Raw genomic sequence first — 26,141 nt, 5'->3', positions numbered from 1 at the left:
GCTCCACTTTTCAACATAATTTTTACATTTAATAGCTAAACATTAAATTTGTGTTTTTTTTAAATGGTTTCAATAATTTCTATGTAACTTTTCAATACAGAATCATAAAAAGAAATTTTAATTATTATTTACCAATAAATAATCAAATTTTAACTCACAATTATAAACCTAAATTAATATGCAGTTTCATAGTTTTACAGCTTTTTAACGTGTTGTATTTTCAGACTAGTTGATTCATGCTTATGTGTTGTGTGTTCAAACACATCATGTCGGTGTGTGCTTAAGCCTATATGCCAATTTACAGCAGTGTCTTGTTATGTACAAGCTCTATTTTTTCGTGTCCAGATATGTTTGCCTCTTAGGCTCATAACAATTTCGTGTAAAAAAACTCAGTCCGTGGAAGAAGTGGGAAGATATCCGACACCTCTTTTGGTATCTCCAAGGGAATGCAGGACCAATTTTTGCCTTGAAGAAAGTGAGACATGATAGTGATTGGCCCATAACATTACCCGACCTACAGGTTTCTAGGCAAATATACATGTGTTCACTCACTGACTGCATGGCCACTAACATTTAAGATTTGAGATAGTAAAACTTCAAAAGGCTAAAAGCATGTTCACTTCTGGGTGAAGTTAAAGAAAAGAAAACATAAAAGAAGACGACTTCAATTACGAAACATGAATCTTAAGTTAATTTTTTCACCTTGAAAAATTTAAGAAGCCCAAATCTCAGTAGCTATTTAAACAAACGGGACAAGTGAAAATGAACACAAAACTAGAGCCATGCCGCATGGCTTCACGTGAAATTAAAACTCAACTCGAGAATCAGTGAACCACATCACTAGCCATTCCAATTCTCATTCCTGTAAAGATTTTAGTATAATTTGTTTCCAGTTGAACTCTATGCCGCAACCCTCTGTGCACATCTCACCTTGTATACAACGACAAAAAGATTGACAACCTATTTACAGAGTTTCTTGTTCATATACAAATGAGATTCAAGATATATAAACTAGAAGCAAAATCCAACCAGAGCAATTACATGGAAAAGAAAAAAAGAATGTAGGGAAAAAAAAAACCACCCATCCAGAAAGCCTCAAACTTCAAATGTGCCTGGGAAATAGAAGAATATCACGCATTTAACGCTACCATATTAAGAAAAAGAGCACTTCATAGAATAATTTTAACTGCCCTGCTCTTACCATATATTTCTAAATTGAACTTAGTTCTGAGTTCTGACAAGAATGAAAACTCACCCTATATCTCCCAACTTTTGGAGCAGTGGAGAGCATATAGAAGGGTGCCTGAATCTGTGACCAAAAAAGAATCAGAAGAAGACACTCTTCACCCAGCTATGGCATCTTCAATGCCTGCTTTAATTGTGCAAGTGCCGCAGGGTGCATGCTACTAATGGCTGAATTGAAAGATTCTCCATATTGGGCTGCACAGGTTTGAAGATTCTCTCTCACAGACGCCTCAAGCGACAACTGATAAATAGGATCTGAATTTTTTATCTGAAACACGGTACGACAAGTTTATTAAATTATATTCACCAGAAACAGATTTTCCAATAAAAAAAAATAGCATTGCCAGGTAAACTACCTGTCTTCTCCGGAACTCCTTATTTGGAATGGTGCCTTCACCATGAGGCCTGCTGGAGCCCATATTATCACCACTGTTACTGAATGAAAAAGAAGAACTTCAATAACTTTACAAACAATTCAAACGCATACATGCCAAAGGTAGTAGTAAAGGTAGTAATAACCTGGATTCCTCTTCAGTCGTATCTTCATTGCAACCCAGGATTACACTTGTACACACACTACACATAATACACACACATAAGCATCATTACAGAACAGATTTATAACTTACATGAACAAGCTTTTACTGTCAAACTCATACCTCAAGATTAGATCAAGTTTTTCTAAAATTTTAGGCAATCCAAGTTTCAGAAATGTTGACAGGGCTAGGCCATATGTCTTACGCTGAATGGCAGATACATTATCGACCTATGAACCAAACAAAAATTTGTGTGATGAAGAAAAAGAAACTAGAGCAGTGAGTCCATAAATAAAATGCAATCTTCATAACACCAATGAAGGCACCTAAAGAGACCAAATCTACACAAAGATTACGTTAATTTTGCTCTTCAATTGAACAAGAGCATCTCTAAATAACAAAAGTAAGTTCAACTCCCAAATTAATAACCATCTTTACAGCTAAATTTAGGCAATTAGTTTCTGAAAGAAAAAAAAAAGTAAAGAAATTCCAACAACACTCACAATCAGCATCAATATAAAGAAGAACGTGTTGCTAACCTTATCAAGCCATATGTCAACCAGGCCAAAAAGAACATTTTCTTCGGTTGAGACACCTGAATTGTGAAGAAGCAAGGAAAGTGATGGTTCTGCAGTCAACTGACCTAGATAATTGGTATTTGTAACCAATATTCTTGCCAAGATGGCAGCAGAAGATGCTTTAACGGCTGTCTTGGATGGATCATATTCATCTCCTCCACTCAGACATATGACGATTAATTTCTAGAAACATAAAAAAGTCCATATTGATAGAAGACCTTAAAAAGTGAAACATATTAAAAAATACTTAAAACTAGTAGTACGATAGACAATATACTATAACGGGGGAGGTCGGTCTAAGACAAGCGACCTCTTTCTCTTTTCAAAAATAGTAGTACAATAGACAAGAAAAAACTTACTTGCAAAGTGCTGCTGATCAAGGGAGGAACTTCCATTGGGAAGCACTGCACATAGCAACATAAGTAACAGAGTTAACCGAATTACATAAAGTAAATTGTTGCAAATACTTTAACTGAGTCTTGTCACCAAATAATATTTTTTATATAGTACTGTATATATGATATTTGTTTCAAATACATATACGAAGGGGGGACAATGGCAAGGGATGATCAAAATATATAAATATAGAAAAAGCCACCAATCTCCAGAGATTCCTTTTTTCTCCTCTCAAAATTTAAAAATCAAAATTCTTTTCTACTTATTTTGATTTAAAATAAAGTTATTTTTAGAATAAAGTTCTTTCTTTAAATACATTTACGACGATGAGATGCTCCTATTACAATCATAATCTCTGAAAGATGGCGACCAACTATGTAGCATCTAAATGCATCTAAATGAGAATTCTTTTACTGAAATTCTCTTTTCTTGTTTTATTAATAAAAAAACTTATAACAAAAAACAACGAGAAGAAACGAAGTCATCTCAAGGCATCCCACTTGTAATATCCATTTTTTAAGAGTAATTTTGTAATTTTCTTGAACTTTAGTTTTTCTATTTGCCATTGAGGATAATTAGTCATTTTGAATATTTATGAGTTTAGTGGAGTATGAGATTAAGTGACAATAAAATTACTTTTATTTATTTATTTTATTGACATGTGCATAATGCCTAAGTATATTAAATAATTGTGTCATTTTATTTCATATTAGTAAATATTGTTATTATTAATGTGTTAATTTATAATATAATATGCTATAATAATATTGGTGATTATTATTATGCTTGAATATGTTTTAAGTGTTATTGTGTTATTGAGTGTCTAGGATCCTGTTCTCAACAAAGAAACTCTACAAGAGATTCGAGGGAGAGAAAAAGGATATACTTAGCAATTGAGATAAAAAAAAAAAAAAAAAAGTGGACATTTGTGCACAGGTTGTATGTTGAAACATACGACTTTAATGTGGTTTGTTGTTTATGTGCTTATAAGATTTTGTATTATGGATTGTTGTTTATGTTAGTATTATTAGAATGTAATAGTAATAAGATTTTTTGACTGCTTGTGTGAGAATAGCACTTGTAGGATAAGATTTTTTGTTGCTTGTGTGAGCATAGCACTTGCAAAATATACTTCCAGCTGCTTGTATGGGTTTACTTATAGGTTATCTTATCATGGGTTAGTACAACTTGTGATAAAGGATTGCCTAGTTGGATGCCAAGTGTGAGAACAGCACAAGACAAGGCAGGTTATACTTCATGTCTGATTAACATGAGTGGGAGCAAATTATTATATGTTAGGACAATATATGATAAGATACTATGTAATGTGTGTATAGCATGCATTAAGTTTATATTGTGATATGATATTATATCATACGTAGGAATAATGTGCAATGTGATATGTTGATATATGTATGTGAGCATAGTATGTATTAATTTGATATTAAGATATTGTTATTATGGTAAGGAAATTTGACTAATTATGCATTTATTGGACCAAATTTTTTTCTAAACCTAAACTATTTAATATTGGTAGAATATGTCATTTTTTCCTAAAACCCAATCTCTCTCTACCTCTCCCTCTCTCACGCACACAGAGGAGCACACAATCAACCCACAACCCACCACCTACAACCTTGGTCCCTTCTCTCCACAACCACCATGATCACAGACCCAAGGACCCACGGACCCAATGACCACCGCGGGCCCAACGACTTCTCCATCAACCACGACTTCACCATCGGCAATATTGTCAAAGGAATAAATTGTACGATTAATGTTTATTATCTGTGAGTAGAAGTTAGATTTAGGATCAAAAAGGGCCAGATCCGAATTTTCGGCAAAAAAATGGTTTTTTTGTCAAGCCTGTTGGTCGGTCCGATGCCATCCTGTTCTTAAAATGAGTAAAGGTTGAAGACGAAGGTCCGATGGTAGCCCGATGATATGGTCCGATGGGGTTCGATGGTGATCCGATGGTGGCCCGATGCCTTCCTGACGAGCTTAACGAATGGAGCTTAACATCTATAAATGTAGATATGGTCCGATGGTGGTCCGATAGTGGTCGATGGTCACCTAATGCTACCATTTTTATGTACAAAAACATAAAAGAATGGGTAGCATCGTGCCAACATCAGACCACCATCACTATAGAAGAAAAGAGAGAAGGGTATAATAAGTATGAATATAAAGTATGCCAATTTTTTTAATTTTAGTAAGCTTGTGTTCAAAAATTTAATATACACCAAATGTATGCATATAAATTCAAATTTCCCTCATAGTATTCCATTAATGATTATGTTATCTAGTTAGGGGAGTTATGTCCTACATAGCTCTTCTTACTGGGTATTAACTCACGGGTACTCTGTGTGCAAGTAAAAGAAAAACCAAACAGTGAGATGCGAGCTCAAGGCATGGATTGTTAGGGAATCGTTACGGTGTTTTGGTTTTAATTATTTCATTTAAAATTATGATTCGAATAGTTTTGTAAAGCTTTATATTTGAAAGATTATGAATAAATTAATATTTTGTTTTTAAAATAATGAGATCTCATGCTTAGTTGTTTTTCAATAAAAAAGATTTTTATGTCTTTATCCTAAATTATTTTATACGAACTATTGTGTAACATTTCGGAAAATCAGGGTGTTACACCACTATTTTATACTATCCATTTCCCTTGATATTCTGAAAAAAATTACCTGTATGAGAGTGTCAATGACTGGAAGGATTGAAAGCAATCCTTTGTCATTGACATTTCCAACAACCAAATCAAGAAGTTTGGCAATACTGGCAGCATGCATACTTAGAAATTCCATTCCACCGAGAATGATGTAATCCTCAATTATATTGACGCTAACCTGGAAACAAGTTGTGGTCAACGTTATGTAGAACAAACACACACAAGCAGAAACAGTAACCAATGATGAGGGATATAAAATATACAATCAAGTTATTCACAAAACTTGGTAAATTATTCTAAACAAAGCTAGTTATTCACGAAAGCAAGTTTGTTGATAAGAGCAAGAACAGATACAAAATCCCAATTTATTCACGGAACTTGGTAAACTCCCTGAGTAATATCTTACTCTAAACAATTCACACAAAGTATATGATCCTCTCCTAAGACTCCATCTAAGAATTTGTAGGCTAGGCTAACAAGTACTCTTTAACTAGCCAACCAATAGCAATCTAAGTAACAATCATCCCAGTCACTAAGAACTTGACAACTCAGCCTCCAAAATCCTATATTGAGACTACTATCAAGGGCGTAACACATAATCACTTCAACTTCAAGAGCTTCTGTGTTTACTAGTTACAAATATTCTTGTTATTTCTTTTAGATTTTGGGTGTTTCAGAAATTAAAGAATCTTTGCTGAACAGGAATGTTGCATTTAGACAGCATGAAGACACTGATTATAGAAGTAGAACCCTGGGGAAAATAGAATTATATCTAAGACGAAGAATTAGAGAGAATCCAAATAATCCATAGCTTCATAAACATTCCCCCCATATAGACCATGAGCACTACTGTAGATGTTGAGACAAAAGAATCCAGAATAGTGTGCTGACTGAGCATTGCCAATGGCATCATTACCAACTCGGCCAACCCAGAGTTCCATTGAGAATTTCAAAAATCTTGATAAATGCACAAAGAACTCTATAGAAACGTCAGCATTTTCTACAATTACAAGATTGAAAGTTAAGTACTGAGTGCTTACATTAATTACAGGTATACTCAGGAAAGCTACCATGGTTTAAAGTAGTAGCAGCTAAAAGCAAATGTTCAGCACATGAGAAGCATGGTGAAAAGATTATGCATTAGAATAGTGTTAGCAGCAGCATTTTTGTGGGAAAAGATTTAGTTTCTAGCTTCTCTTTGGGCATCAAAGGCAAAAGAATTTAAGGGTTTTCAACTTTTTTAACTCTTGGCTGAAAAAAAAAACTTTGTTTAGCAGTGGTTAGTTGTTTTTTTCCTGCTAGTTTGAATCCTTCTCTTGAGAATTCCTTATCCTCATTTTTAGGTCATTAGAGAAGGAAAATTTGGTTTAGCATGCTTAAATGTAAAGCATAATCTTTTAATATACCACCCAACTCAAAATAAGATACTTATATTTTTAAATATCTTTTCTTCTCAAAAATATCCTTACATTGCAAAAAAGTCTCTCTCTAACTCTCTCACATCAACTAAGTCTTGTTGTCTCCACCCAAATCCCCAAAATTCATGAGCTCCACCACCCCAAAACCCCTGAAATCCCTACCCATCGTTGGAGCTCTCAACCCACTCGTTTTTTTTTTTTTGACGATGTCGCGAAACATCGCTAAATGTCGCTATATCGCAAAACATCGCTAAATGTCTCTAATTCACAACATCGCTAAATGTCGCAAAATCACACTCAAGTTTCCACCATGATTAGCGATGTGTTGTGCATTTTTTAGTCTCATATCACAAATACATCGTTAACTACGCAAAATATCGCCAAATATCGCTAATCATCGTTAAATTTCATCCCTAACCTCAAATTTGGTCTATCTTTGCAAATCCATCGCTAAATATCGCAAAAATTTGGAAAACTAAAAGAAAAAAAAAAAGCAAAACACGAGAGGCCGTGAGAAGACGATGGCAGGGGCTTGCGACTGGGGTTCAGGGTCTGTGTTCGACGACAGGAGTTCTGGGTTGGGGTTCAACGCCGAAGAGTTAGAGAGAGAAGTTTTATTAAAATATAAGGGGTATTTTTAAGAGAAAACGATATTAAAAGTATACATATACTATTTCTAATTGGGTGGTATATTAGAACACCATGTTTTACATTTAAACATACTAAGCAAAAATTTTCCTAAAAAATAATAGAACACGAATATTGATAGTTTATGTAATAGAGGGGTAGGTAGACAATTATAATTGAGGTAACAGGTGAGCTAGAATAGAGTAGTAGATATAGGAGAATAGGAAGAATGAAAGGGATCATGTAAGTGTGATGAATTCAGCAGTGTTGTCTGTCTTTCCATTTAATAATTCTTTTTCCAAGGTGGGTGGCACACCAGGTCCATGTAATAGTGCAAGACATAGGCAACGCTTGAAAGCCTCGGCAAGGAGCTATTGGAGTGGGCTTTCCCCCTTAAAAACAATTTAATATCAAGTGGGCCACATATCAAATATTAAACTGATATACATCTTGATTTCTTTGTTTTCTCACCTCTTGATACTTGAGTGTGCTTTAGATGACCTAGGGGTTTGTTATTCTTCTTCCATGCACCACCCATGATGGAAGAAAATGATGGGCTAGTTGGGTTTGGGTGCACTCATCACTTAGTGAGTCACGATGGCAATCGAGATTCCAATGGCGACAATCATTGCTGAATTGGAAAACAATGTGATGGAAAGAGGCAAAAGGCCCATTCCTAAGATTGATTGTCAAACAAAGGAAGATGATACGATTACATGGTTGGATTTTTAACAGAGGAAGAGGGAATCATGGGACTAGAGAAATGGAAAGATGTGAATAGAAAGGTATCGATTACTTGGTCTGATCTTTGAAGGATATTTTGGGGGACGAGACAACGAAAAATGATAGGCAAGAGTTGTTGTAGTTGAAGGATTTGCCTTGCCAAGTGCTCTTGAGGAGTTCATTGTACCTCGAAGATAACCATAGCAATCCTCCCACCTATAACACTAGCATCATCCATGGAAATTCGAGAAGATTCCATAACTATTGGCACGATATCAAATTTGCACTAAAGTTCGGTCTACAATATCTCAACTTAATATTGCTTCGGCACTTGTATTTAAGATGCCTCTTGCCAGTGGCTATTCCCAAAGAAATGATGACCAATATAGTTGGGTGATATTCAAGACTTACTTAGTGATGATACAAGCCCCTTCTTGGCCTACAATACAAATCTCTTCTCAAGTGTACTTCCAATTCATTCTATTATTCCTTGGATTTAGTGGTTTTTAAGCTTATCCACCATAAAGTCACAAGTCTTGGATATGATTTGGTTTGGTTTATGGTTTTTTGCTAAATCCCAACCAATGTACACTTTGGCATTTGTTATTAATAGACTCTATTATGGAGTTTTAAGACTTGGGCTACGCTACCGAGTTTGTGGTGAATCTCTTGGGGCATCCATGTGAGGTTAAGCTAAATGGACAACAGACAACAAAGCTTCAAAATTTCGGGGGCTTAGTAAAGAAAGATACAAAATGAGATAGAAAAACGGGTGTGGATAAGGTTAGGTTACTTCACTTGGTAAATGTAATTTATACAATGGAATCATGCTAGCTTGAATGCAAATAAAGATGCGGAGATGATGGATCATGACATTGATATTACTATCGTGTCGTGTTGTGTTGAAGGGAGTAGAATTTGGTTTTCTGATGAGCTTGTTAGTGCACTTGAGAAGAGATTGTATTGTATACTAAGATGGGTACTGACAAAGGAGACTAAGAAGTACTTCGCTTGAGTGTAGTGTATTTCACAAAGGATGATGCAAAGTAGAGGGGTATATGGACCATCGTCAAAGGGATAATGGATGAGTTGAATAAAGTGGTAGATATAAGAAGTAGGAAGAATGAGAGGGATCTCTCTTGGGAATTTTGGTCACTCAACTACCCAAAGTATTGTCCGTCTTTTCGTTCAATAATATACTTTAACTTCTCTATGTTTTCTTATTGTTTGTTTTTAAGTGTATGTGCTACTGAGTTTGAATACCTACATTCCCTGTATTACCTATACGTTAACAATATCCAGGATCTCATAAGAAATTTGGTTTCTTATAAAATAAACAATTGTTCTGACTACATGGTGTCATGGTTCTAAAATAGGTGATACCATACATTCAGATATAATCATAAGAAAGACAAATTCATATCGTACCTGCAAGTGGTCAAAACTTCTTTCAATGATGTCAACTAGGCAGGGGAAGCATGCTAATAGTTGAGGCACCATTGAAGGAGCATAACAAAGTGTGGCTTCCCATAACTGCACAAATAAGCTAACTATATATTGGTACAGTAGAATAAAAGGATAATAGAAGACCATGGAAGGATAAAGTTAAATGGTAGCTGACCTGCATGCTGTCCTCTAGAAGATTAAGCTCATCCGGGTTATTTATATCAATCCCCTTCTGCAGAATGGGCAGTAGCATATTGTAACAACAAGGGGACTGATAGCCTAGAGCAACAACAAAGTTCTTGAGAGCAACTAGAAGTTGAATCTGCAGAAGGCTCTCACCAGAAGATTCCTCCCAAAACTTAAAAAAAATAAAATAAATAATCAGAAAAGTAAGAGAAGCTTAGCATGCCCTGTCAAGGAACAATTTGAAAAGAATGAATAAAACATCGACCATAAAATCCTGTAACTTAAAAACCATGCACAAATAGCCCAACTGTGGTATCAACGCAAGATCAACTATGAATCCCATTATGGAAAAACTCAGGAAACCAAGCAATAAGAGATTAAACAAATATTTGAGTGTTGACCAATGCAGAATAAGATCCTTATTATTTAACCACTATTATCCTTAATTTATATTATCAACTGCAAGGTGTTTTGAACCTCACGTCCGTCCTAAAAAGATTATCTACAGTCCTCAACATCTAACTCCACAGAGAAATATTTGCAGAACAAAATGTTCTGATGCAATAGGCTCTAACAATGAAATGAACTTATAAGGAACATACTAGAAAAAGTCACCAAAGTTAAACTCGGATGCTCTCAAGCAGCCAGTTGGATTTACAATATCAAGCCTGACACTACTTTAAATCGAGATTTATAAGAGACATTTACAGAAATTTGAACCTCTTGCCACACACACGCACTCACTTACAACTAGAGTTAGCCTCAAGTGGCACATTTTCCTTTTAATAGAAAAAACTTGTTAGTTATCAATGAGAAAATAAAAAGTAATAGGCTCAAGTTGCATATAAATAAGGAACAGTTAACCCTTAGTCCCAATTAGGGTCCAGAAGTGCTAACTTTAGCACAACTTTAGCACAACTTTAGCACATCTCCCATTATATAGTGCTAACTTTAGCACAAAAAAAGTTAATTACTAATATATTAGGCACAACTTTCACAATTGTGCTTGCACATAGATGTAATGAAAACAAAATTACACTTACATTTAATGCAAATAATGAATTAGATACTAAAAATAATAATTATAACGGCAGAAAATTATATAAAGTTCATTATTTGATTCAAATTTGCATCATGGTAAATTCTGTGTCAAATTTAGCATGTGTAGCTACTTTTAGAAATGTGCTTTATTTTAACAATGCATTAATTATAATTAGCATTGAAATGCTCTTAGCCAAGTATAAACACTTACTAGATAAATTGCTATTTGTGTTTATTTGATGTATTGAGAGCTTTAGGCTTATGTAATTTTATGTATAATGTTAAGCTTTCTAATGTATGTGCATTTGTCCTGTTACCACATTTTCCTGAGGAGTTCAGGCTTAGACATATGACCTTTCTCTCTTTGCAAAATAATAATAACAATAAAAACATCACAGTAAATAAAACTGTAGCAAGTTGCTCATTAAAAATAGAAAGTAGATGGCCAAGGATTTTACACAGCATATGTAATTTGCTAAAATATATATATACATGTACTAGTATATGAGAAGTTTTTTATCCAACATGATTTGTAAAGAGGAAAGCAAGGGTAAAGCAAGATAAGAGTAAAACGGGACGTTTGGTGGTGAGAGAAAAGGGTGTGGAAGGGAAAAGAAAAGTGAGATCTGCAATTTTTACTCTCCACAATATTTCCTAAAAACAAATAGCATGTCTAAATTATAACTTGTAGGTTTAGTAAATATTCAGTTTCCTTATCAAATGGCATAAAACAAAATAATACACAATCAGCAGTTTATTCAAAAAAAAAAAATATACACAATCAGCAGTTAGAAAAGTAGGACTGCTGGGAAAGTTTAATTAAGTACCTTTTGGAAAAATAGCACCAATTTGTTTGCAAATGGAATAATTTCCTTAACTTGACCTGTCAGAATGGAGATCAAATTCAAAACTTGTACCTGTAAATAATGAAACAAAAATAGATATCGTGAGATCGATCTCCTCTTTGCAAATTGCAGATATCTTGCTTTTGCATAATCCAAATCTATATCCCAAACCTTGGAGGGTTTTGGCAGGAAGATCCAGTATTCAACAAAAATATAATAGTATCACTGCAGAGCCACAGCAGCTATAAAAATATACCTTTGAATCAAATTCTTGGACTTCCTCGACCAACTTGAAACATGAATCCCAACACACAGGAAGAAGATCTATGAATGCTCCTTCTAAAAAGTTAGCATCCTCAATATGCAGACACAACGACCTACAGGCTGCCAACTGCCAATAAAGCACAAGCTTAGCCATTGAACTAGGTAGGTAATACAATTTTGGAAAAAATGAAAAATAGCATGTTTGAGAATAATGCCCTATGCACCATACTCTAACAGATAGGTCTTTGTCTTGTAGCAATTTGATCAGAGCATAGTATACTGGTCTTTTAGTATCATCTTTAATCTGCCATAACACAAACAAAAGAACCAATTATATTAAAGACTAATTTTATATCAAAGGTACCGCATATAATACAATGGGAAAAATGCCTACAAGTACAAAACCACAAGAGGTAGAAAATTCATCTTAACATGCACCTTTCTCTCTAGAGTAAAAGAAAGAAATTCCACTAATATATAAATATTTATATATATATAAAAATATTCTGCAGCTTCTTCTAATAGGGTATGGTAAAACAATTATACAAAAATATATTTTTTGACTTCTCCTAATTTAGGTTCACTGACCAGAAACACTGTTAAATTTCTTAAATGTCAGTGGTTATGCAATTACAGCATGAAACAAGAAAACACTGCAATTAACAAGTTTTTTGCACTTGCCACCACTTAAAATCCAGGAGAAACTTTTATGTGAGTGTACTGCTCCTTCGAGCCCAAAATATTTTTATAATAGGGAAATCAAATAGAATTATCACCTCAGAAACCCATTGTCCCAATACAATTGCAACTTTCCGATGGATGATACGCATATTTGGATGATCATTTGAGAGATCAAGTGATAATGCACCATTAAACCTGAAAATTTACACATTAGAAAGATGAAATCATGCAAATATAACAAAAACCCAAGAAGATATTAGAGCCAAACTATAAGCTAACTTAAACAGACAACCGACCAGACAGACCAATTCTACAATAAAATCATAATTATTGCTTTGAACCTAGCCACTAAAAGTGTGAACACATATCCTAGCCATTATTCTTCATCAAAACAATTAACGCTATCAGTTGGGGGCATTCAGGCACTTTTAACATGTTGAGAGCAAAATATTACAATCCTTCAACAAGAGAGTACAAACTGTATCTACTACTTTTATCCTTGAAAAGAAACCAAGAAATATACTGAGATTCATTAAAGGAACTCTCTGTACAAACTTTTCTAATCGCTTACCACACAGATTCTATAATAAAAGAATGCATAGAATTGGGAGTGCAGAAAACTCACATATTGCTACATAGAAGAATCAAACTACAGATCTCTGAAAGCAAATCTCCTAACTACTCAACCTACCCCTCATGGAAAATTAACACAAAATTTAAATGCAGCAATTATTCAATTCTAATTTAGAAAGAGAACAAGTTAGTTACAAAATAGATAGCTAAGTAAATAATTGACGGACCAATCTTTAAAGGTCATGTAATTTGAAAGCTCATAATAAACATATGCAGCAGCAGCATAAGCAGCATCTTTAAGAAGCAGCCCCGGAGTGATTTCAGTAACTGATGTTGGGCAACCATTCATTGCTTCTTGAAGGATTGAAACCACAAGAGGACCTAAAAGCTACAAAGTAGAAATATAAATAAAAAAAAAGTAGATAATTATTTACTCAAGACAAAAGAAAATTTAAGTAATCTATTTAGCAGAAAACATTTTGGGTTATTACATAACAATAAAAAAACCACCAACCTCACTATGGTTATGAAACAAAACAATGTACAAAGCCTCAGCACAAGGCCTCAATTTCTCCGTCCACTGAATCATATCCTGCTCATGATGAAATGATTCAGGGTTGTTGTACAACTCCTCCAGATCATGAGGAGTTAAAACAAAGTACCTGTAGAAATATAAGGTGACAGTTCAAATGAAATGTCCAAACTAACTGTCTGCAATAATCACAACCACTGTACTTACTTAACAGATGCTTAAGTTAATCAAAAAGTAAGAACAAAATCTGAAAAATGATTTTACAGCACATTAACTGTTACTAGTAACCTTAATAATATCATTGTAGACAACCATGTACTATAGCCTAATTCTGACTCTTTAGTGAAGGTGGAGATGCATATTACAGAGACTTCCCTACGGTAAAGATCTAGCCCTACGCCTCCTAAGTGAAGGTGTTTAGTTGCCTGTTGTGTCAAGGAAATTAAATGTTCATGCCTCTCTTCAAAAAAAAATGACCCTAATGCGTGCTTTACTCAAGCTGGTGTGTTTCGAGCCAAAAAAAAAAGAAAAAAAAGAAGCAGGTATTTCTGCATTGTTTTTATTATTTTCCGTTATGGTTCATACTTCTGAAGAAATTAAAAATTCTGAGGTGCATACCAAAGAATTGTAGAAATCAACATTATTAAAACTAAGAAGCTGCTATGGAGACCAGGGGTGATGGCTACTTGGTGAGCAATTTGGTTAGAAAGGAAAAAGAGAATAAGGCAACGAAGAACAGCTTTGGGATTGAATCAAACTGGGTGGCTATTTGGCTGTGTAGTGTTAGCGAGTTTAAAAAATGTGCCTTTCTCTGATCTTAATAGAGATTGGCACGATCTTTTGTAATTTTATTTTGTGTTTCATATGTCAGGGAGGACTAGACAGTTGAGTAGTTTGTCACTCAATAAATGATTATTTATTTAACTTTTCATGACAAGGAGAAAGGTTTCCCTCAAAAGTGAAAAACTAGATGATGCATATAAAAGAGAAAAAAAATTATAAACTTTTTTTAAGCCTGGATGAAAGGTTCTGCCTCAGAAGTGCCCAGAAGATTCTCAAATAAATGTGGATGATGACAAAGCACCAAGTGACTTGTTACACATAAAATTTCCCAAAAGATTACAAGAAATATCACATTTGGACCATGCCTCCAAGTAATCAAACTGATATATTAGGGCTTTTAACATAAATACCCACTGAGTTTTTTGTTGTTTGAGAATTTAGTGCCTTAGAAATTGCTTTTGACAATCAAGCCCTTGAATTGAAAAATAGTAACAATTAAGTCGTTATTTTAAATAAATTTTAACAAAATTCTATTTTTTATAGATAATTTTAAAATTTCGTAAATATTATACACCTCCAAATAGTTCTAAAAAAATCATTCAAAAACTAAAAAAATTGTGACAAAATTAACTAAAAGGACTCAATTACTACTGTTATTATAAAACTCAAGAACTTAATCACCACAAAACAAATTCTCAAGAACTAAATTGACAAACAGAGAAAAACTCAGGGGCATTTATCTAAAAATCCTATAATTTAACATAGTTAAGCATAACATTAAAAGAGTACACATGCATGTTAAAAGATAAACTGGATCAGGTTATAGCAAAGGTCAGAATACCATTACCTTCTTATTAGCACGTTACATAAAAGTAGTATGCGATCACTTGGCATGAGGGAAGTTAGGACACCATTAACAGCATTGGATATGTTTTTCTTCATCTGCTCTAGTGTTACTCCATTTTCTTCGACTACTCGACCAATAAGACTTCGCTTATATTCTTTACATTCCAACACACTTTTTACCATTACCATACATTGTATCAAAAATTGTTCAAATGATAATGCATCTGGTTCAGGATCTGTTATCTTATTTAAACAGAAAACCATGACAAGTGGAAGGACACTTTTATCGCTGAATGAAAAAGGATGAGTTTCTTGAATTTTAATTAAAACCTTCATCAACTTAATGCATGCTCTCTTTATGAAGTCCCACAATTTAGCGGGTCCCTTCTGTAAAGTTGAATCTGCCAAATAATGCATGAAAAAACAAGCAGTTGTTTAGATAAAACTTGCAATCATAATCCAATCATTCCTTCTAGCTAAAGCACTACATAATCTTGCAACTTACAACTTGCAACAACTCTTTAATATTACTTGCAACTTGCAACAAATTTAATTTACAACTTATATCTTCAATTCATTATTTCAAAACTAAGCTCCCCAATGAACCCTACAATATTTGGGGACCAGAAAACTATCGCAAATGCTAAGTATAGGGACCAGAAAACTATGGCAAATGCTAAGCATGTACCTAAGAGGGACTCGAACCTCAGATTTTGTGGGAGCGAAGTCAAACCGCATACCTAACTGTTTGAGCTACCCATCTTGGGTACCAAACTTCTCCAATATAATGAAGACCCAAAGAGTCGACAAAATATAACAAAAAACAAAAAAGGAATAGTGGATCTGTAAGTGTTGCTATACCATTAATAAAGAGACATAGAAAATCACTAGTCTGCCTTGGGTCATTTTGAAAAATTGCTACAAAAGGATACCTTGTCATCTTTCCTTTCTAATCCAATTTTCATTATAAAAGAAATTTTGTTTCCTATATTTTGAAAACTAGACTACTCACCTAGCTCTATAATATATGGGACCAGAAATTATTGTAATTGCTATGTAGGTTCCTAGGAGGGACTCGAAGCTCAAACTTTGTGGAAGCAAACTAAGTATGTATGATTATTTTGAACTCTACCCATCTTGGGTGAATATTGTTTCCTATGAAAAGCATACTCTTACAGGCAATTAACAGTAAGGAAGACAAACACTCATCCAAAGCAAAATGAAATGTATAGCTTTTTAGTCCTATAAAGAAAACCACCAAAAAGAAGACAAGTACCATATTTAATCCCATCAAAATACAGTGTCAACATTTCTTCAACATTATCCTGAGTCATTTTTAACATGGTCCAATATGAATTTACAATCAAGTAGTTATTTAGAATTATTTGTGGAGGAAAACAACATTTCTGGAGTGGCTTTACAATATGTAACTAATAATGATAACAGCTTGAATAAAATAAATAAATAAACAATATCTTACAGAATGGAAGAAATGATTGAACAGCATTCAAGATCACAGGAGAAACTTCCTTGACTGGTCTAACCTCCTGAAGTAGACAAAGAAAATTTACAATCAAAATTTACAGTTAAACTGCAAGAGGTGTCCGCTAAACTGCTAAACACACAAAAGACCAACAATGTGAGAAAGAGAACTTAAGGAGAAATTAATTACTTGCACACTTTTTGCATCACTTGGATATCCAGAAATTATTAATTGTCTTATGATCTTTAAGCATAACAACCAACGCTCACATATAAGATAAAGCTCCTCTTGATGCTCTAGAGCATTTGAACTCTGGGAAAGTGTAGAGAAACCATGTAATATGGTCTGCACGTCACATTGCCAAAGCTGCCAGCTATAATCAAAGAAATGGGAAGATATCTGCCAATAAAACACATCATCAGATGTAAAAAAAATATTGAAATTCAAAGCCCTATATGACTATTAAATTAAAGTAGAAAATGAAACCATGAAAAACTTTATTTCACCAATACTCTTACTCGGTGTTTGGCATAAATAATTCAGAATTTAAAGTCTTTGGCAATTTTTTTTTTTTTTGAAACTAGGATCCCCGCCTATTTCAATAACATTTGGGGGAACAGGAAACTGAGGGACTCAAACCTCAAACTTTGGGGTGGCAAACCACGTGTCTGACCATTTGAGCTACCCCATGCTAAAAACTAAAAATGGTCTTCAATTGTAATTCTTATAAAGCATGCAATTCTATAAAGCATCAGTACAAAGAAAGTGGAGTACATATAATTTTAAGATGAAATTGCAATACCAATTTATGAGTACATTTCTTACCCATTACCTAATTTACAGCTCATAGTATTGGAATGACATTTTGTAATCAGCGCATTGTTACATTTTAAATAGTTTATAACTCCAAAACGACCAAACTCTTTTGGTTTAAAATCAACAGCCTCATCCCCTACCCAGAAACAACTTTATTTATTATCAATCACCTTTGCCACTTTCAAAATACAACTATATAATTCAACGGTCAAGTCCCATATGCCTCTACAGATAATTGACATGCGTTTCATACGTTGATTTAATTCAACAAGCTATGTTTGGCTAGAGAGGAGCAGCAGGAGTTCAAAGAACATTACGAGCCAGGCCCAGAAAAGTATCATCACATACATGTAATGTCAGAAAAATAGTTACAAAAAACAATCACCTCAAAGAATAAGGATGTAAAACTTTAACGGGAAAAAGAGTGACATTAGTACTCTTTACCTGTGCAAAAGTCCTTTGGCCATCTATTAGACGCTTAGTGGACAATTCTTTCAAGGTTCGAAAGAGGATCAAAAAGATTCTGTGAGAAGAGAGAGCATCTGCTGACCGAAGTTGTTCCGCTAAAACTGAAAAGAGATCTGGCCTGTATAATTCATCACATCCAACAGATGATCATGACATCATATACTACATGAATGCTCAAAATGGGAAAAGTAATGATTCAGATCCTATATATAGCATGCTATAAAAACTTGTAGATTTTATACAGCAAGTTAAACAAATATTCAAAATCATATTACTGTAAAATTAAAATAGATTAAGGTGTGACTTCTATTAACCAATCAAAACACTGTCCAAGCTCACGGTGCTATGTGGATAAAACCAGAGGTTTTGTTGATCTTTCCTTCCAATATCTCACTAGAGAGTGGGGGTGTATCTTGCTCCAAGATACTATACAACTGACTTAGGAACTTTTGTCATTAATTGTTCTATTTTATGCACTTGAATCCTATGTTTTATTTGTTAGGAATACCATGGTTTTCCTCTAGCACAAATTAAATTTGGGTGGAGATCAGTCTAAGACATAAGACTTTTCTCTTTTTCAAAAAAAAAAAAAACACTGTCCAATCATATTGTAAAAGAGTCAAATAAATGCAACTATTTCTTCCTTGTTCCTTCATTTTTCATAAGAAAAGGGACTAGAATCAATATTATAATTATAAGAACGAGTGTGGAAGAGAAAACCACGCAGAAAAACAAAGAAAAAAGAATTACAGCAAAACATATCTAAGAACTTCTACATCAGGGCAACTAAATATTTTAAATGATTACAACAACATTCTCCTAAAAAATTGTATCACAAACTCAGACTGAAATTGCTGAGACACAAATTAAATTTTCTTGTACAGAGAGCCGGACATTGGATGACCCAACCAGTCTACCCCCATTAAATGGAAATTGGAGAGAAATATGAATACTTACAAAATATGTAAAAGTTTTAACAAACATCAGATTTACAACAAGAACAATGAAGACCTAAAAGAAGATGAAGAAGTAAAAAAAATACTTCACCATTCTATTGGATAATCAATTCGAGCAATTTTTGAGATGAGCACAGCCAATGTGAGAGCTATCTGTATCAGACAAATGAAGAGCACAGTTAAGGTTGGATTCTTTCTCTAAAAAAATGTCACCTCTAAAATGAATATATAAAAAGACAAATACATAAGAAGAATAATTCAAAGAAGATGGTAAATCTTGAACGATATATGATGAAGCAGACAAATTTATATCACATATATTTAGAGAGATAGAGGGAGAACATGACCCCTTTTGTACAAAAAAAAAAAAAATAGAAGCAAAGGCAACAAACACCTGATAATTTTCTTCTCTTAAGTGGGATACCAGTTTTTGCCTCAGATGTACTTTCTCCTCGTTGCTGATTCCCCTGAAAACAGTATGTTCACATTGTACATGAAAACAAATGCAGATACTAAATGCTTTACTTGATCACATACTCGCATAAACTGATTGCATTGTATATAAATAGAAGTATTTTTCAATCAAATGGGCTGATACAGGTACCCAAATACACACATTGTGAATTTCTAAGCTCTAACAACTACCACTTTCACCATATGCATTTTAATATTAAAATCCAAAAGAACAATGAACAGTGTCTCACGAAGAATCACGTCTTTTCCTCCAGTAGCGATTAATACTGTTCTTGAAATACAGTGAGGCCATCAATCTAACGTCCACCTGATTGGCCAAATGCTTGGCACTTATAATTTCCTACAATGCAGTACGGAAATCTAATCAAAATAATAACAAATACTAGAATAAAAATAAAACTATTCGCTATATTACCAAACAACATAAAAATGAAGCAAACAGTATCAGTTCTAACGAAGAAACAAAAGACAAATCAAAAAGATAGAGAGTACTCGCCATAAGACAAGAGCAAAAGCCAGGCCTAGACTCGCACTGAGCGAGAGCCTCCTCTGCTGGCTTACGAACGTTTTCGTCGCCACTCAATGAGTTGGTCAAGAACGAGTATATCGCTGGGAGGTCTGACTCTGACAGCGCCATTAGTAACGAGCTTCAGAATCAGTGCTGCGAGAAGGCGAAGAAAAAATCAACACATTTTAAAACAATTCAAAATCACAAAAACTCATTGTAGATTAGCAGAAGAATATCATCGCCATAGCCGAAATTGATGTTAGCACAAAAAAAAAATACAGTAGAATAAGTAGATTGAAAGAAAACAAAAAAAAATCACCGACTTGAGAAGATGAAAGGTTTCGATCAAGAATTTTCCGGGAAAAGAATGAAAGCTGAGAAACAACACAGAGCTTCTCTCTTCCCAAAACTTTTTTCTTTTATTTTTTGTAGCATAAAAAAATAAATAAAAATAAAAAAAAATGCCCTAAAAGTTTAAATCCAGACTCAGAGTAGAGTAAGCATTATTAATTATTAATTAATTAATAATATAATATAAACTAATTTTAATCGAGAAATTCATTTGCCTTAAAGTATAGATACTTAGATAGATGTAAATATTTTTTTATTTTTGATCAATGATTGATTGACATAATAAAAATTAGGGTAATTATAATCGTTTACAGTTTGCCAACTGTCAATTTTTTTTTATTTAGATTTATGTATTTAGCCGTTGAATACAATTAACAAAAATTACTATTATAAAATAAGTATAATTTATAGTTTTATATATGTATTTCTTTTTTGAATGGAAACTATTTTATTAGAGGCGTGTTTGGATGTTACTGTATAATTATTAGGTCGTGTATTTATAAAAAAAATAATTACACTATATTTTAAAATATAATGTGTGTTTGGATAAGAAGTGGTAATTATATATGAATTTTTAACTTTTATGGCACGTTTACTAAAGCGTAATCGTTATCGGAATAAATTAATGGGAGAAATGAAAGGGAATAAAATGTTATGAAATCAAAATAATTATTTTAACATGTTGTTTACTAAACTGTCCGGAAACGGAATCGGAATCACTTTATTTTGTTTACATCAATAAGGAAAGGTAATCGGAATGTTTTAAGTTGACCATATTACCCTTAATATAAATTTATATTTTTTTTATTTATTAAATAAATTAATTTATATAATAATAAATAAATTCATAAATGATTACATAAAAAAATTAACATAATACTCCTAAAAAAAGTATCCTCATATTATTCAATTAAACAATATTTGACCAAACCATAAATAAAATCTCCACATGAAAATATTCTAATGTGAAACATAAAGATAAACAAAATCCCAAATATCTAGCAATTATAAAATTATGCATCATTTTGCAACGTATTCACTATTCAGGATATATAGCAGTTTCATCTCATCTGATATTGCATAAAACACTCGCATCAATGGAGGTTCTTTAGCCAATATGTTGGTTGCTTGAATACACTGCATTGGAGTTAGGCCATTAATCTTGCTTATTTCTATGAATAAATTAGTTTGCATCTCAGCTACATCCTTATCAGATATTGCATCAATTAATCCTTGAAATTTCGGGACAATATTAGATATAGAATCTGCTAAGGCACCAACATTTGTAGAAATTTCATCCATAACCTTAGTTTTTTTATTCTTACCACGTTGTTGGTTACTAGTAGTACTCTCAGTAGATCTACGACGCATATTAGTTGGTTGTTGAGTATGTGAGACACCATCAAATTCATCTATTTCTTCATCATCCTCACCGCCATCTATATTATCATCAACTCCAAATTCTACACCAGTTGCATCATTTTGGCGTATTTCTTCTTCTTCATCATCAGCATTACCAGCATTTGTCCCAGTAGCTCGATCTCGTCCATATATTTCTGCTAGCTTGTTGTAATAAGGAAATGGTTTCCCATATAATCCACTTGCATCTTTTCGTTTCTGTACATTCACAAAAACACATATAATAAGTCCATGTTGTTGTAAATATAAATATATATAAATACTTGTATTATAAAAATTTCTTTATATTTACCTTCACATACTCATCAAATGCACTTTTCTCACACAATAATAAAGAATGTTTATTGTCCCAACTAAAACCACTTAAAGATAATAATTCTGCCAAGCAAGAATACTTCCCCTTCAAATTTTTAATACGAGATTCAATATGAGGTGAGGCCTTCAACTTCGAGCCTGGTAATTTTTCCTCTAACATAATCTCCATTTGTTGCAAATATCCATTCTTAAATCCAGAATCAGCTCGCCATGTTGAATTTTGACTCAACTCTAGAAGACATTCAATCAATACACTGTCTTGTGTTGGTGTCCAATAATGTTTATTTTTACCTCTCCCTCTTTGATCTGCATTAGAGCTTGAACTCATCCTATATATTCATATAATTTTTTTTAATATTAATAAAAAAGTATAAATTTTGAAACTTGAAAGAACACATAAATTAATACTTTGAAAATTAAACACAAAAAATTTGAACAAAAATAAACATATATATCAAATAAATATAGACATCTGTTCTTATTACATCAAATCATAATTGAAAAATGCTCCAAAAAAAAAATACTAAAGTAGTAAAGGTTAACAACATATATAGTTTAATCATCTAGTTCCCTGCCATGTATTCCACATTTCTTCTGCCAAATTTTGTCTCCAAGTAGTCCATAAATCTGAAGACTCGATACTATTAATATAATTATTATCTGTTGTGGGGTGATTTCTTTGTACACTATTCATCTCATTTTCTACTGGATCTATGCTCATTTCTCTTCTAATAAAATTATGTAGCATGCAACAAACAGATATTATACGCCGTTGTGTATTCATGTCATAAAAAGATGGACTTCTGAGAATAGCCCATCGCATTTTCAACAATCCAAAACAACGCTCAATAACATTCCTAGCACTTGAGTGCTTCATATTAAAGAACTCTTCTGCTGTGTTTGGAAGGTGTCCATCATTCCAATCATTAAGATGATATCGTGTTCCTCTAAAAGGTGCAAGAAAACCTTGACCATTGGTATATCCAACATCAACTAAATAATAATAACCTATCAAACATAATAAATAAATGATGTTATAATTGAATGGAAAACTATATATATTGGTAGTCTAATCTCAAACACTGATAAGTTTTTTATAATTAACTTTACCATTAGGGACTCTCAAACCATTTCTCCTAGCTAAAGCATCTCTTAATACACGCCCATCGTGTGCTGAACCTTCCCAGCCTAGTAGAACATATATAAATTGCATGTCTTGTGAACAAACTCCTAAAACGTTAGTTGCAATCTCTCCTTTTCTTGTTCTATACCTTGGTTTGTCAGCTTCAGGTACATGCACTCTTATATATGTTCCATCTAATGCTCCCAGACAATTCTACACCAAATTAATTATACTTATTAAAAATTATTTAAAGTTAACAATTACTAACTATAATTTTAAATCCTCAATTCATACCTTAAACCACTTCCACCTTGGATCAATTGAGGTCGCTAATATTGGCTCAGGTGTTCTCCAAAATTCTTTTTGGCAGCGAATCATTGCTTTTAAACACTCATGAAAGTATTTACTTATGGTTTTTCCTGATCTTTTGAAACTAAAACCAACAACTCGGTTCTTATGGTGGTGTGCTAAAATATATAGGAACATTGCTACCATCTCTTTGATAGAGACATTTCGTGTCTTTCTTAAATTTCCCCTAGTACTGAGTATGTGACATAACCTTTGAAATGTTTGTCTATCCATTCTTAATTGTGAAACACAATTGACATCACTTGCATACACTAAATCATGTAAGTTTTCTAACTGTTTGTAGACTCTCATTATAGATAATGACCGATTGAGACGTCTTTTAGAATTTATCAATGCATAAGCACTCACAATAGCACACACTGCTAAAATAATATCTAAGATTACAATTAAATTCTGCACTACAATAATTTTTTTTTGCTTTCTTGCTAAACTTAAACGAGCCATTGATCTACAAAAAAAAAAAAAAAACCAAAGTAAAAAAAAACAATTAAGAAACTAAATTATATGACAATATTGACATGACGAATAATATTTTTTCAATTATATATACATATGATCCGTAAACATATATATACATATAGCATATTTTTAATTCAGTGACTAATTATAACTATGTATATATATGATTCTTAAAGGGAAATTTCATTAATTGACCCTAATAAAATACCCCATTTCAAAATATATACCCTCCACTAATCTATACAAATTAATTCCACTATTACTCATTTGTACCCAAAATACCCCTCAAATTTAATTTTCCTATTCCCTCTCTCTCTTTCCGTCTTTCCCTCTTTCACTCTCTCTTTCTCTCTCTGTCGTTTGCTATTCCCTCTCTTTCCCTCTCTCGTTCTCTCTCTGTCGTTTACATCTTTCGAACGTTACTCCACGACGACGACCCAACGACCCAACGACCCAACAACGCAGTCCACGACCACGACTCCACTCCGGCCACCCACGACCCTGACCCTGACCCAACCCTCTCTCTATCTACTATTCTCGTACCCACGACCCCACTCTGCCTATTGCTCTCGACATTGGAACCCAACCCACCCACACCCACGGCCGACATTGGAACCCAACCAATTTTCAGAGGTCGTAGCCACCAAAACCAGAACAGAGGTCGTAGCCCCCAAAACCACGAACAGTCAAAGGTAAGTTTTTTTCTTATTAAAAAATAGAATTTTCATAGAATTGGATGGGAATTTGTGTATGTTATTCTGATTAGATTGTTTTAGGATGTGTATACGAACTTGTGCTTGTTTTTTTGCATGTTTATCAGTAGTGTTTTATTGTTCAAACAAGTTGTCGATGACATGTCGATAGATTATCGATATAATGTCGACAAGATTGAAAGTGTTTGAGTCTGTGTTGTTAGTGTATGTCGATAGGATATCATTGGTATGTCGATAGGATGTCGACCTTTTTTGGAATAAAAGTGGAGGTCTATAATGTCGATAGCATATCTACCTTATGTCGATATCTTGTCGACCATTGTTATGTAGTTGATATATGTTTGATAATGTCGATGGCATGTCGACATGATGTCGACCTTATGTCGACGATTGTTGTTTTCTGCAAATATATTTGTATGTCGACAGGATGTCGACAGTTTGTCGATATGCTGTCGACAAAGTTATTTTTTTTTACTGTTTTTGTGATAATGTCGACAACATGTCGACATGATGTCGACAGGTTGTCGATATGTTGTCCACAAAGTTATTTTTTACTGTTTTTGTGATAATGTCGACAACATGTCGACAGTATGTCGACTATTTGTCGACCAAATTTCTTGTTTACTTACTGTTTGATAATGTCGACAGAATATCGACATGATGTCGATGTTATGTCGACTATTTTTTAATTTTTGTGGCAGTTATATTGATTTGTTTTTTGATTTTTCAGATGGCTCCCAGACTCATTATTCCAGCACCCGAGCATTGTACTTAGTTCCGTCTTGGGTGTACTTCCCCTTAATAAGGTGGCCAACTACCCATGGTGCTGCTTGACGGTGATCTGAACGTCTCGCATTCAAGTTACATGTGTGTTCATTGTGAAATACAGTGACCTCAAAGTTGTCAGAATGCATCTTCTTCCTCCCCCTCAATCTCCATTTACAATCTGGAGCCTTGCATGTAACGTACAACACATCAGGGGATGACTTCTTCACCATCCACTCGAAATTGTTATTAAGTGCAAACCTACCCACAACTTGTCTCAGTTCTTCCTTGTTTTCATAAAAATTACCAAGCTCTATCACCCCTGCTTTCTTACTTTGTAAACAAGTAGTTAGCTCATGATTTTCCATTATATCTTCCTTTGTCCACATGGGAGCTTTGAACTTGGTACAAACTTCAAAAGAGGAGAACGTTGAGAACGTTGCATGACGAGCATGTTCTTCGCCCGCCTCGGTCGATCGTCGCTAGTTCCAGGTGTAGTGCGATTTTCACTACGAGGTTGTCGTT

The 26,141-nt window shown here is 33.6% G+C and overlaps 3 protein-coding genes across 5 annotated transcripts; all 3 read right to left on the bottom strand.

Moving 5' to 3' along the window:
* Positions 1 to 828: 828 nt before the first annotated feature.
* Positions 829 to 20,583, bottom strand: LOC115705549 (uncharacterized). Of its 2 annotated transcripts, none has more exons than XM_030632906.2 (25): positions 20,426 to 20,583; positions 20,091 to 20,255; positions 19,825 to 19,934; positions 19,515 to 19,587; positions 19,212 to 19,273; positions 18,141 to 18,282; positions 17,070 to 17,279; positions 16,878 to 16,944; positions 15,399 to 15,798; positions 13,751 to 13,898; positions 13,464 to 13,624; positions 12,759 to 12,858; positions 12,212 to 12,286; positions 11,975 to 12,109; positions 11,701 to 11,790; positions 9,822 to 10,004; positions 9,629 to 9,733; positions 5,452 to 5,610; positions 2,719 to 2,763; positions 2,321 to 2,542; positions 1,905 to 2,011; positions 1,765 to 1,821; positions 1,602 to 1,680; positions 1,256 to 1,513; positions 829 to 1,112 (listed from the first exon to the last, which is right to left on the bottom strand). In XM_030632906.2, exons 2-24 carry the CDS (start codon positions 20,229 to 20,231, stop codon positions 1,352 to 1,354), a joined length of 3,033 nt encoding a protein of 1,010 aa, XP_030488766.2. In that variant the 5' UTR covers positions 20,232 to 20,255; positions 20,426 to 20,583; the 3' UTR covers positions 829 to 1,112; positions 1,256 to 1,351. The 2 variants fall into 2 exon arrangements, with proteins under 2 accessions (XP_030488766.2, XP_030488767.2); XM_030632907.2 differs by having other exon boundaries at positions 1,602 to 1,674.
* Positions 20,584 to 20,714: 131 nt separating this feature from the next.
* LOC115703900 (uncharacterized) lies at positions 20,715 to 24,814 on the bottom strand. 2 transcript variants are annotated; one of them, XM_061108489.1, is made up of 3 exons: positions 23,298 to 24,814; positions 22,165 to 23,195; positions 20,715 to 22,070 (listed from the first exon to the last, which is right to left on the bottom strand). In XM_061108489.1, the coding sequence occupies exons 2-3, from the start codon at positions 22,513 to 22,515 to the stop codon at positions 21,474 to 21,476; spliced, it is 948 nt and encodes a 315-aa protein (XP_060964472.1). In that variant the 5' UTR covers positions 22,516 to 23,195; positions 23,298 to 24,814; the 3' UTR covers positions 20,715 to 21,473. The 2 variants fall into 2 exon arrangements, with proteins under 2 accessions (XP_060964472.1, XP_030486996.2); XM_030631136.2 differs by having other exon boundaries at positions 22,165 to 24,814.
* LOC133035010 (protein ALP1-like) lies at positions 22,747 to 23,688 on the bottom strand. Its single transcript, XM_061110639.1, has 3 exons — positions 23,605 to 23,688; positions 23,298 to 23,523; positions 22,747 to 23,195 (listed from the first exon to the last, which is right to left on the bottom strand). Exons 1-3 carry the CDS (start codon positions 23,686 to 23,688, stop codon positions 22,747 to 22,749), a joined length of 759 nt encoding a protein of 252 aa, XP_060966622.1.
* Positions 24,815 to 26,141: the final 1,327 nt, after the last annotated feature.

This window comes from Cannabis sativa, chromosome 1 (genome assembly GCF_029168945.1).
Source record: "Cannabis sativa cultivar Pink pepper isolate KNU-18-1 chromosome 1, ASM2916894v1, whole genome shotgun sequence".
Lineage (NCBI taxonomy): Eukaryota > Viridiplantae > Streptophyta > Magnoliopsida > Rosales > Cannabaceae > Cannabis > Cannabis sativa.
This window is presented reverse-complemented; position numbering and strand designations above follow the sequence as displayed.

What these genes read in the sequence shown, in the direction of transcription:
- LOC115705549 (XM_030632906.2), bottom strand. Translation starts at nt 20,231, where the DNA reads ATGGCGCTGTCAGAGTCAGACCTCCCAGCGATATACTCGTTCTTGACC. An exon ending in ACAAAGACCTATCTGTTAGA is followed by an intron (nt 12,110 to 12,211) that starts GTATGGTGCATA and finishes CTTTATTGGCAG; the next exon opens with TTGGCAGCCTGTAGGTCGTT. An exon ending in GAAGTTTTGACCACTTGCAG is followed by an intron (nt 5,611 to 9,628) that starts GTACGATATGAA and finishes ACTTGTTTCCAG; the next exon opens with GTTAGCGTCAATATAATTGA.
- LOC115703900 (XM_030631136.2), bottom strand. Translation starts at nt 22,515, where the DNA reads ATGAGTTCAAGCTCTAATGCAGATCAAAGAGGGAGAGGTAAAAATAAA. An exon ending in CATTTGATGAGTATGTGAAG is followed by an intron (nt 22,071 to 22,164) that starts GTAAATATAAAG and finishes GTGAATGTACAG; the next exon opens with AAACGAAAAGATGCAAGTGG.
- LOC133035010 (XM_061110639.1), bottom strand. Translation starts at nt 23,688, where the DNA reads ATGATTCGCTGCCAAAAAGAATTTTGGAGAACACCTGAGCCAATATTA. An exon ending in CAAGGTGGAAGTGGTTTAAG is followed by an intron (nt 23,524 to 23,604) that starts GTATGAATTGAG and finishes AATTTGGTGTAG; the next exon opens with AATTGTCTGGGAGCATTAGA. An exon ending in TGGTTTGAGAGTCCCTAATG is followed by an intron (nt 23,196 to 23,297) that starts GTAAAGTTAATT and finishes TATGTTTGATAG; the next exon opens with GTTATTATTATTTAGTTGAT.